Source organism: Pristis pectinata, chromosome 19 (genome assembly GCF_009764475.1).
Source record: "Pristis pectinata isolate sPriPec2 chromosome 19, sPriPec2.1.pri, whole genome shotgun sequence".
Classification (NCBI taxonomy): domain Eukaryota; kingdom Metazoa; phylum Chordata; class Chondrichthyes; order Rhinopristiformes; family Pristidae; genus Pristis; species Pristis pectinata.
Window position 1 is genome coordinate 31,448,067 of NC_067423.1, and position 12,136 is coordinate 31,460,202.

General features: G+C 39.0%; 1 protein-coding gene across 1 annotated transcript in view; it reads right to left on the minus strand.

Moving 5' to 3' along the window:
* Window positions 1–3,574: 3,574 nt before the first annotated feature.
* Window positions 3,575–12,136, minus strand: part of LOC127580296 (mucin-2-like) — an 80,592-nt gene continuing 72,030 nt past the window's right edge. The window contains exons 41-44 of the mRNA XM_052033534.1: window positions 11,337–11,447; window positions 8,258–8,309; window positions 6,568–6,682; window positions 3,575–3,953 (exon numbers count right to left, since the gene is read on the minus strand). Of these exons, the coding sequence (XP_051889494.1) occupies window positions 3,749–3,953; window positions 6,568–6,682; window positions 8,258–8,309; window positions 11,337–11,447 (483 nt within the window). The 3' untranslated portion in view covers window positions 3,575–3,748. The remainder of the gene's footprint in view (window positions 3,954–6,567; window positions 6,683–8,257; window positions 8,310–11,336; window positions 11,448–12,136) is intronic.

Below are 12,136 nucleotides of genomic sequence, written 5' to 3' on the forward strand. Positions count from 1 at the left end.
CATACCTCTCTTATTCATGTACCTTTCCAAACTTCACTTAAATGTTACAATTGAACCTGCATCCACCACTTCCGCTGGCAGCTCATTCCACACTGCACCACCCTCTGAGTGAAGTAGTTCCCCCTCAGATTCCCCTTAAATGTTTCACCGTTCACCCTAAACCTATGACCTCTAGTTCTAGCCTCACTCAACCTGAGGGGAAAAAGCCTGCATGCATTCCCTTGGTGAATATTCTATGGGCAAACAGGTGATTTCCCCAAGTGGGCCGTACCCAGAATAATGAAATTCAGACAGAAAGATGGTTTTTCCACAATATGAATTTCTAGGTAACTTTATTCTGGCCCTCATCTCTATACTAGAAGAGGAAAGTTTGGGAGAAGGAGGAAATTTGTGTCAAACATATACTGTAAGTCCAGTACAGTTGGGATTGAATGTCTCATCGAATCATACAGCATGGCAAGAGGTCTTTTGGCTCACTATGTCCATGCCGACCGGTGGACACCCTTCTGTATTAATCCCTCCTTTCAGCACTAGACCCATAACCTTCTATGCTTGGGCCATTCAAGTGCTCTTCTGGACACTTTTTAAATGCTATCAATGACTCTGCTTGCACCGCTCTCTTGGGCAAAGCATTCCAGGTACTGACAACACTCTGGGTGAAATAGATCCCCTCAGAACCCTTCTACATCTCTTACCTCCTTATCCAAATCTATATTCTCTAATTTTATCTACCTCTGATATGGGGGAATGTTTCCTGCAGCCAACCCTATTTATACCCCTCTTATATTTTTTATACATCAAGCATGCCCCCTCTTAACTTCCTCCACTCCAGTCTCTCTTCCATCCCAGGCAACAACCTAGTGAATCTCCTCTGCACTGTCTCCAGTCTTATCACATCCTTCTTATACCTTGGTGGCCAGAACTTCACACAGTACTCCAGCTGAGGTCTGACCAGTGTTTTATAAAGTTGGAACAAAAACTCCCTGCTCTTGTATTTAATGCCCCAACCAATTAAGGCCAGTATCCCATATGCCTTCTTAACTACATTACTTCTGTACAATGCCACCTTCAAGGATCTTTGGACTTGGACACCAAGATCCCTCAATTCCTCAGTACTCACTAGGACACTCCAACTCATGGTATGTGTCTTAGCCTCATTAGTACTCCCTAAATGCACCCCCTCACAATTATCTGGATTGAACTCCATCTGCCTTTTCTCAGCCCATTTCACTCACACGTTGACATCAACCTGCAGCCGAAGACAACCCTCCACACTATCAACAACTCCACCAATCTTCATCTGTATACTCACTCAGCATGCCTCCTACATCTATTTCCAAGTCATTCACGTATGTTACAAACAGCAAGGATCCCAGCAATAATCACAGTGGAACACCACAAGTTACAGGCATCCAATCACAAAAGCAGCCCTCTACCATTACTTCTGTCCCTATTTCCAAGGCAATTTTGGATCCAACTTACCAACTTGCCCTGGATCAAATGGGCCTCCACCCATAATTTGCCATTTGTTTTCTTCCTAGTACTCTCATTAGGTGTGAATATTACCCCTCATTGGCCAATGCCAACATAATAGAAGCAACTCCAAAGTTTTAGCATTTAAAATATCTTGTACAATCAGTGAGGCGTAGGTAAGCAGGAGACAGATGGCTATTATGTCAAAGGGCATTACCCACAGAAGTGTGAACAGCCAGTAGGGCCATTAGATTTTCAGTGATCTGCTTAACTTCTTTTAATGGAATTAAGAGCCAGAAGAATGAAGACATCGTGGAACTGTGAATTGTACTAACAGTCAGTGCAATTTTCACCAATCTATAACTGCAATGCAAATGCAACTGAATTTAATGACCTCACAATGCTGGGCAAAGCAAGTCATGGAACACTTGTCAGTTCAGTTCCACTGGTGGAGTATTTATTCAATTCCCTAACTATTCACGATCTTTCTTTTTAAACATCCCTCAACAGCCTCAGGCAAGGGGAAAGGCGGTGGTGTCTGCTTTATGATCAAAGCCTTGTGTTGCACTGATGTGTCGAGTTCACAAGGATCGTCTCGAACTTCTACGGATGCACTTTGGAAAGTATCCTGACAAGCTGCATTTCAGCCTGGTCTGGCAAACTGCTCTGCTCTGCATCACCGGAACCTGCAGGGAGTGGTAAACACTGCCCAGTCCAGCACAGGCTCTTCACATCTTTCCATCCAGTCCATCTTCATGGTGCATTGCATCAGGAAAGCTTACAGTACCGTCAAGAACACCTGTCAGCCTGGCCACTCCTTTTTCTCCCTACTGCCTTCTGGGAGAAGATACAGGAGCTTGAAAGCCCAGACAACCAGACTCAAGAACAGCTTCTTCCCCACTTCTATCGGGCACCTGAACCAATCAGCCCTTTCACATCCCCTTCCTAGTGGTGTTACCATGTTCTTGATTCTTAATTCTACCTGTTCTGTCATTGTCACTTCAGCATTTCTTTTTACACTACTTCACTTTGCACTGATCTGCACCATTCTGTTGTTTTTGTGCCCGTTGCTATATTTATTGTTGTATTAATTATTACCATGTATACTATTTACTCTGTGAGCTTCACAGGAGTAAGGAATTTCATTGCACCCTGGTATATATGATAGTAAATTAATCTGAATCTGAATTTTCTTCAAACATTCCATTGCCATTTTCACTCAAAATTCATTCTGTTATCTCAATTTGCCTGAAAATGGAAATCTAGTAGACATTAAGACAATTTGATTCTGATCCACATCTCCAATTATTATGGGATTCATGTACATCCAAGAAGGAAATTTCTAAACTACTTGAATTCCTTTATTATTTCCCCATCACCCTCGTCCCAAAGAAAGCTTCTCCTCTATTCATCAGCGTAGTAATAAGGCAAGTACCAGCACTGAGAACATTTACAGGCACTTTCATTTCCCAATCAGAATCAGAGAAAGCCACAGTTCGTACATTAACTATGTCCACTCTCCAATCTAATTTCCCCTTAATCGCATAGAATAGAGAGATTCCCTTTTGAAACATTTACATTGAAATCTTCACTAGTTCTAAAGCAGACTTGGATGAAAAGAACCTCCAAAGTATCAAAACCATTTAATATGCAGGCAAAATACCAGCAACCTCTTTTTGCAGCCAATAAAACAGCCACTTCAATACAGTATTCACTTCAGGACTACCTTTGTGGTGTTCAAGCCAGTTCTTACAAAGTGGCAGTGATATTTTGGGATGGAGGTTAGGAAATTAGTTGAAAAGTTCAGCCACATCCATATTCCACCATTAAAATAAAACATGGCAATGTCCTTGTAACTCTTAAAAATGACTGTCATGTTTGGGAGAATATTTCTGGTATGTTGTGCAATGGCGGGTTTGAATAGATCTTTCTGCCCCATTGTGGTCCAGGACTGCCTCAGAACTGGCAACAAAACAGTTAGGAATTTTAAGAAAATGTGATGAAAGAAGTGCTCATCTTTGCTTCTATGTTTTGCAAGTTAAACCATCTAAGCAGATAGTAATTGACCATGGAGACTTGCTTGCAGTTATTTATTGAGATGCTTTAGCAATTAAGTACAAATAAAGAAATTCATAGAACAACGTAACAATGCTGCAGGTTTGAAAATCAATTTGAAGTCATTCTTTCTAAGCATAATGTGATTGGCCAAATGTAATGAATTATAATTTTTATCAAAAGGTAATAGCGGATTGGATTCAGCATTAGGCTCCATCATCTAGAAAAGCACTTTGTTATGTGGCTTTTTTGCAGCATACTCAGGACAGATGTCCCCCTTACAGCCACAGGACTTGATGTAGGTGTAGCTGTACGGAATTTTTACTCTACCATCTTGGGAAGCAAGTTGCACCTTCTTAACTTCGGTCCTTATTTCTTGACAGCACTCACATTTATGTTCAATTTGGTCTGTCTGAGTGTTGTATCTGGAAAACGAGATGGCAGTGTTGTAAATACAGGAACAATAGTATAGAATTATATAGTTGCAATAAGCAATGTAGAAAAAAAGACATGTTTCCTTGTAGTGCACAATTCTATCTGAAAGGTAATTCTATTTAAGTGAATTTCATATATAATGAAGAGTGCAATGAGTTAAAGAACATCTTAGCACATTTGAAATATGTCTATGTATAAACCAACACGGAGATAAAGGTTTAAAAAAATGATGGAAGTAGACACCAAGTGATTTCTGTGCCAATCAGTCCTTCCTGTTTGAAAGCCTGGATTTAGATAAAAACCATGACACAAATGTACTTAGAAAGCTTTATATAGACTCCTGCAGGTTTAGCATTCAAGTGTCAGTAACTAGCAATTTTTGTGAAGCTATATTGTAAGCAAGCATTCACTTCCACTGATGAGGAGTCTGGCACAAAATAATATTTGAGAAAGTCTCAGGGACCAAAGGAGAGGATTCACAGATTCTCAGATGCAACACTGGAGGTCCTTGGGAGTACGTTTGGGAGAAGGAAGTTCCAGGAGCAACAAATGCAGAGGAGTCTTCCATTAGCTTGGCCTGTAACCCCTGGTTGTAGATTCTCCCACATATGGAAACATCCTCTCCACATCCACCATACCAAGATCCTTCAGGAGCTTATGGTTTCATCTCGTCTCTGAAGTCAACTCTGCCTTCTAAATTCCAGCAGATAAAAGCCAAGTCATTCTAATCTTTCTTCATAAGACAACTTAACCATTTTGAGAGTTAATCTGGTAAACCTTCTCCAAATTGCTTCTTATGGATTAACATCCTTCCTTAAATAAGACGACAAATACTCTGGATGTGATTTCACCAACGTCTTACGTAACTGAAGCATAATCTCCCCACTTTTGTGTTCAATTCCCCTTGCAATAAATCGCAAGATTCTGTTAGCTTCCAAGTTACTTGCTAAATGTACTTTCTAACCTTTTGCAAATTATCCACCAGACACTCAAAACACTCTGCATCTCAGAGCTCTGTGATCCCTCATCATTTATAAGACCATGCTTTGTTGAACTTTACCTGCAAAAATGAACAATTTAATGTTTTCCTCCATTGTACTTGAGTTGCCAAATCTTTACACATTCACACTGCCTATCTGTCTATATCCCTTTGTAAGCTCTTCACAATTCACTTTCCTACCTACCTATGTTTTCTCCCATTCTAGTTTTAAATAGGATCCTGAAGGAGGTACATTTGAGCAGTTACTCTCTCCCAGGACCACAGGGGAAGTTCCATAAACCTATTGAATCCTGGAGTTTTATGTCTCTGACTTTCTCTGGTAATAGGGGCAAATATGTAGTCATTATTCCAAATTTAAAGTTGTTAAACAACTTTCCTTATGCAGAATTCAGCAGGGGATTGCGAGATGTGACTTATCTCACTAGTGGCAGCTGAAAGGTTCCAGGCACTTTGTATATTTCATGCTGTACTGATCTTGACTGTTTTAGGTAGCACAGTCCTCACTGTGCAGGAATATCTGGGTCACTCTTATCCCCATAAAACCACAAATCTGTTGGGATTTCCTTGCTAAAACACAGTCTCCTCATCTGTCAAGGGATTGTTGGAGATGCAATCCCCAAAGACTCTAATCTCCAAGGTAAGATCCCTCCTAAATCACCCATGACTTCAGCCCTTAGCTCCTGAAACAGCTGACACTGCTCTGCCTGGCATCATCTCCTCCCCCCTATTTTCCTATGTGAAACAAAGAATCGCACAAGAAAGGTAGTGATGCCTGAAGACTCCTTTTTTCCTGGTGAGTCCCCATGGTCATCAATAATGCAAACAAACAGAGCATTCATCACTACAGCCAAAGTAATCAAAGTGTTTACAACTAAAAGGTGGATAGATTATTAATCAAGACTTGACAAAGTGTTCCAATAAAGCCTACTGATGTGTCTTCAAATGCAGGATCATTCAGTTGATCACCAGTAGCAAGGTGAACCTGAACGTGACTTTAGAAAGCTGTCAGATCCTCAACAATGATCTGCTTAAACTGATTCAGCTAATCACTGTTAAGAATTCATTGAAACATCAGCCACAATTATGTTATGCAGCCTCTTTGATGAGCAACAGCTTGTTGAGCCAAATCTCAATGAAGTTCTGGGCAGCTGTTCCTTATGAGTAATTCACATTCACCAGGTTCTTGTGTTCAAAGAAGGGCAATCCAGTATAAAGGCTCAAGACTTCATCTGAACCACCTCACAAACTCTCTAAAGGTGGAAAAGTCATCCCTCATGGGAAGTAGAATGAACATGAAAGACACTAAATAAGTAAGCTGCATCAATTTAGTTGTGTTCATTATCTGCAAGCTTTCTGGATAGAAAAAAGATCCTTAAAACATTGATTCTCCATCCTGGCAGGGAATATTTGGAAAATAAAGAGAGACGGAAGTATCATATGCAAGGTTCAATTCACATTTACCAACATCTCTCAAACAGTTAATGTGGAAAATACTGCTCTGGTTATTGTTCCAGTCTCAGTAATTATTTCAGTCTCTCTTATGAGACAGTATTTAATGATTTTTTTTTAAATCACAAATAAGAAGCAAAAAGGAAAATACTTACTCAGCTGAGCCAGGGCAATTCCCTTGACATATGTTCAGTTCAATTTCTGCTGTATAGGTTGTACTGTTGATTTCTTTTGTGACATTGGTTCGTCTGGTGTTCAGCTTACAAGAACCTACCGGAATAAATAATTGAATAACATTTTAAAACTTCAGCTGTAATTGAATAGAGTTTTTTTTTGTACCTTTAAAACAGCAGGTGACTTGACTTTTGGCATATTTATTTCCACTAAGCTATTCTTAACTAATATTTACAGATTTTCTCCCAGAATGCCTGCATGTCTAAAAGCTAATAATGTGAAATATCTGCATATGAAACAAGAGAATCATGCAAAATAAGCTTGCTAATTCTGCAATTGAAAAATAAACTTTCCCATGATTCATTGGAACTCAAGGTAATATTTTGTTTCAAGGTAAGAATTGTGAGGATTAATGTTAGGGCACTTTCAACCTCAGATAAAGCCAAGGTTGATAGGAAATGTAGAGATATAGTCTGATGCTGCTAATACTATGATGTCCCAATAGTGTCCCTCTGCTCTTCCTCAGAACACTGCCTGGTGAACAAGTGTGTTATTTTTCAATTTATCTTACTCCTATTGCAGCATCCTAGGACTGAAAATCTAGTGGAAATTTCATGCTGAATTTGGTATTTATATTATGAGCACATGGACTCGCACGTTGATTCGATGTCACACAAACTAATTTCAGAATGGACCCTTAAGGTTGTTAAAGATCTCCTGACATTACTTAAATAAGTGCAGGGGAGCTAACTCAGTGCCCAATCAACATTTATCCAGAATGTTTATCCATAACCACACTTAAAACAGATGGTCAACATCATTGATATCTTTTGGGCCTTGCTTTGCATAAATTGGCTGTGCAAAGAGTGACAACAGTCTTCAACAGTGACAACATATCAAAAGCACTTTGGCTGTTTTGTAGACTTTGCAGTTCTTTGCCTCTCGAGTCATGTATGAATGGAAGTCTCTACATCCAGCGGACCTTTTTATTTTGTCCTTTTATGTTAAATCTGAATGCAGGTTACTGGTAAAAGTTCAAGGTTTAAGTTCAATGTTCAATTCAGTTAAGTTCAACGTTCACCAGCGAGGTAAAGTATTTTGGGTCAGCGAAAACCCAGCAAAATGATGAACTTCTGAGATGGATTTATTTACAAAGTGGAATTGGTAACAACTTGAGGCCTACAACTATTATCTCATAATTAATAGATTGTTTATGTCAAATGTTTAAACATTATCAAAACATTGTAATAATTTCTAGCAATAACATAATGCTAACTCTGAAGACAAAAACAAAATTCTGATTTGGAGAAGCATATGCTTCAAAATGACTAACAAGCATTTAAAAAAAAATGTATAGTAAGTTGCATTAAAATTATAATAGAGTTGCTATAGCCACCCTTGGTGCACGCAGCCTGGGAATGTGTATAATAAATGGGTGACTTGCTACAGATGACAATTAATAATCTCACTGAAATTCCAGATGTTGGGATAAAAAAAGCCTGACAGAACTAAATAATCAACTGTCACTGAGGGGAAAGTTCTGCTCTGTGAGCTGATTCGACCTAATTTAAAATTAGACCTAGTTAGGAATATTGGATTTGACTGATTATTCATACAATTCATCTGCAATGTTCTTTGACGTAAGACTTGTATTAATAATTAAGTGCTTACCTGAAGGCGTACAGCTGTAGCAGCAGTGCTCATCATCCCATGTTTTGTTAGACTGAACAAAGAGAATTAACGGATTTAATAGAGTACATGATCCATGCATTCATTGTCATTAGAATTTGGTGATATAGGAATGTAAAGGACATCACATGGGTTAAAGCACGAACTTAAAAAAAAGTGAAGGTTCTGCTTATGTGCTGACGTCTTTCAGAAATACCTCAAGCTATGACACAGTGTACTGAAATTATTTTCAAAGATGGCAGAATCGCCATGTTTTCCTTGGATCTGTTAATTAGCAACTTGTTTCTGAGTATCTTAGCCCTCAATTATCTATTTTTCTTGACATAAGTTTTATGACATTAGCCTATTTGAGTTGTTGAGCTCATTGCCAGATATCTTACAGATATATGCTTAAGGGAAAAGAGTGATGTAAAGAGAAAAAGGGAAAAAGATCATAGAGGGTTTAAGTAGAATGTTTTATTCTCTGCCTTGTGTCAGAGGAATGCATACTTTTTTTAAGCAGATAATCACATCGTGGCTCCAAAGGGGTGGGGCAGCAGAGACCTGGCTCTCCGTTTAATCTTTTAAGGTGGCTTGAGAAAGTGCTTAAAGTAGAAATGGTTGCTGCAGTTCATTAATAGCAATAGCAAGGACGTTCCATCACACCCAGAGAAAGTGCAGAGAAAATTTAGTGTGGTCCTGAGCATGAGGGATTTCCATTACTTGCAAAGACTAAGAATGCTGGGATTGATTGTTTAAAAGCAGAGGAAATTCAGAGACCTTTTGATTGAGGTGTTCAAAATGAAGTGTCTGAACAGAGTGAAGCAAAGAGACTATTTCCATTGGTGGAACAATCAAGAACCAGAGGACATAGATTTAAAATGATTGCAGGAGAACCAGGGGAGACATGAGATAAAATGAAAAAAAAACCTGTAAATGCTAGAAATCTGAAATAAAACAGAAAATACTGGAAACAGAACATCAGGCAAATGTGGAAAGAGAAAGAGAGTTAAAGACGGTTGAAGATACGTTGTCAGAATTGGGAAGGAGGAAAAGCACATTGGTATTAAGCTGCAGGAAGGGTGAGGGATGAATGGAAAGGGCAAAAGAATTACCTGTGTTGGGCTGAGATCTAGGTTAAGTGGGGATAAGCTGTAAATAAAGTCATCTGTTCAATGGGTTTATGAGTACAGTTAGAGAGAGGGAACATAGTCCTTGGTTCATACAGTCTATGAAATAAGACAGTTAAAGAGTGAGAACACATACAAATGAAAGTAAAAGTTGCAAATTGCAAAGCTGTAATACATTCCTGGCAGGGTCATGCTGTACTAATGGAGAAATTGAACCAAAATTGCAGATGGATGACCTGGCCAATTCTGATATAGTCAGAGAAAATGAATTATCTTACATTGTAGAATTCAACATTGAGCCCAGAAGGCTGCAATGTACCTAAAATGGAAGTTATTCCTCCAGCCGATGTGAAGCCTCATTATAACAGTGCAGGAGGCCCAAACATGTAGATTAGAATGGGACTGGCATGGAAAATAAAAGTGGCAGCCAACCGGAAGCTCAAGGTAGCCCCTGTGGACTGAACATAAGCCTTTTTACAGATCCATGACCCACCTTTGTTTTGTTTCTCCAAAGTGGAAGAGGCGAATGTAAACACAATGCAGCTTTGAATCGCCGCTTCAACTGGAAGAACTGTTTGGGTCCAAGGATGTTGGGAAGGGAGAGGTGAAAGGCCAGGTGTTGCTTCTCCTGTGGTTGCACGGGACTGTCTGTGAGAAGGGGGGTGGCTGGTGTGGATGGAAGAGCAAAACAAGGAATCACAAAGGGAACTGTCCCTTCAAAATGCTAAAAAGGGGGAGAGGAAGATGTGTCTGATGTGGGAATATCATTGAAGGTGGCTGAAATTGCGAAGGATGATCTGTTTAATGCAGATGCTGATAGAACGGATGGTAAAGACGAGGGGAAATCTATTCTTGCTTTGATCAGGAGGAGATGGGGTGAGATCGACTTTTCTCGGGTTGTGAGCAATCATGATTTGGAATTTACTACCTGTAGCAGTAATGAAAGCAGTTTCAACTGTCACTTTCAAGAAGAAACTAGACACCTAATTGAAGGAGAAACAAATCAGGGCTATGGGAAAAGAATGCAAGTGACTAAATTGTTCACAGAAAGCCGTTGTAGGATCAATGGGCCCAATGGCCCTCTACCACGGAATAACAATTCTACTATTCTATTCTATACCAATATTCAGTCGTCAGACAGCTGCTACTGGTCTTTATTAGTTTTATACTGGAGTTATGCTGATGGCCCGAACCATAACATATATATGAATTTGAACACATTAGAGAGACGACACTTATGCTGTGGGCTGCCTGACTGAAGGTTAGGCAATGTAGGGGGAGGGAATGGGAAACAAATTGAAAATGTAGTGAAATGGTACAAGAGTCTCATGGAAAATGAAAAAGGAGCAGATGAAAAGGGAGAGGGAAGCCACTTAAAAATGGTGATGAGGAAAGAGAACTAGAAGTCAAGTAAAGGCAAATATAAATAGAGAATGAGGCATTATTTTTGTCCAAGTGTTGACTATAACCTAGAAATAAATGTAAGGTTAGTGCTTGCATCAATTCAATTTCTGCAAATGGAATAATTTCAACAATATTCATAAACATTACAGTACTACTAAATTTTCAAGAAAAAAGATGGTATTATTGTGCTTTGATTTACAGATATGTGTAGAAGTTCCACTTTACCATGAACTGACCAGAAAAGTTAATTCTGCTTCTGAAAGTGATACGAGCTCAGAATTTGCAACAAGAATAATGGACAGGCCAACAGCATATTTAAAACTAATACCTAATATGTTTTTGATGTTAAAAGAATAAAACAAGGTACCTCAGTTTCTATTTGATTCTTTTTTTTGTATTTAGGATTCCTTAGTTGTTTTATAATTCCATGTTTATTCATCAAATTATTCACTTTATGATAATTACTTTCCGTTAAGCGATACCACTTTACATCTAATCAACATCCCTCAAGATAAAAAAAATAAATGTAACATATCTATTGTACAAACCTCGTTGCAAGGAGGTTCAATACCACAAGACCTTGTCTGTGTTGTAACGCCCTTTGAAGTGCATGTGTAGGAAATACAAGGATTGTTCTGATCCTGCCACTTGTCATTTAGCTTGGAAAGAAAGAAATGAAATAAGTTCATTCAACTGGCTTCACAAATAAAAAAAATAACCAATTTATGTCAACGGTTCTTGAATTAAATGGGCAGTAACAGGAATTCCACGATTTGCATTGTAAATAAACACAAGTATATTTGTTGAATATAATCTGCAAAAGATTTCACAAGGAACATTCATTCCCATGGGACTTCCACTGCTGATCCATACAAGATTGTAATGTGAGGGGTAAATCCCTTTAATTCAACTCTCTTGCCACTAGGTGTAACTTGGATATCCAAACAGTGGGAAGGCTGGAAGGGCTTTGAAAAGAAACTGTGTGGTAAAAGTTGTTCAGGGCTGTGATCCCGGCACGACTACCATTGTTTAGTGTGCTTAGTCTCAGCCGGCATGTTGAGTCTGTACTATCACTTGCACTCGTGGGGCTGGAGTTTCTAGTCCAGCTTGCTTTTATTTGCATCTTGCAAGAGGTGTAAGATGTCGGCTGAGGACTTTTCACCTTCCCACGTGACCAAGATTTCTCTTCTCAGAATCCTTGCTTAATATCCAATCCTTTTGGTAACTTTGGTAAATGGGAGTACACCAATCACTATGGAATTTTGAGGCTATTATCCCGGTTACACAGAAAATTTAAGAATTGGAATTATTAATCTCAAAGTTGTCAGATTCACAAATGTAGTTGATA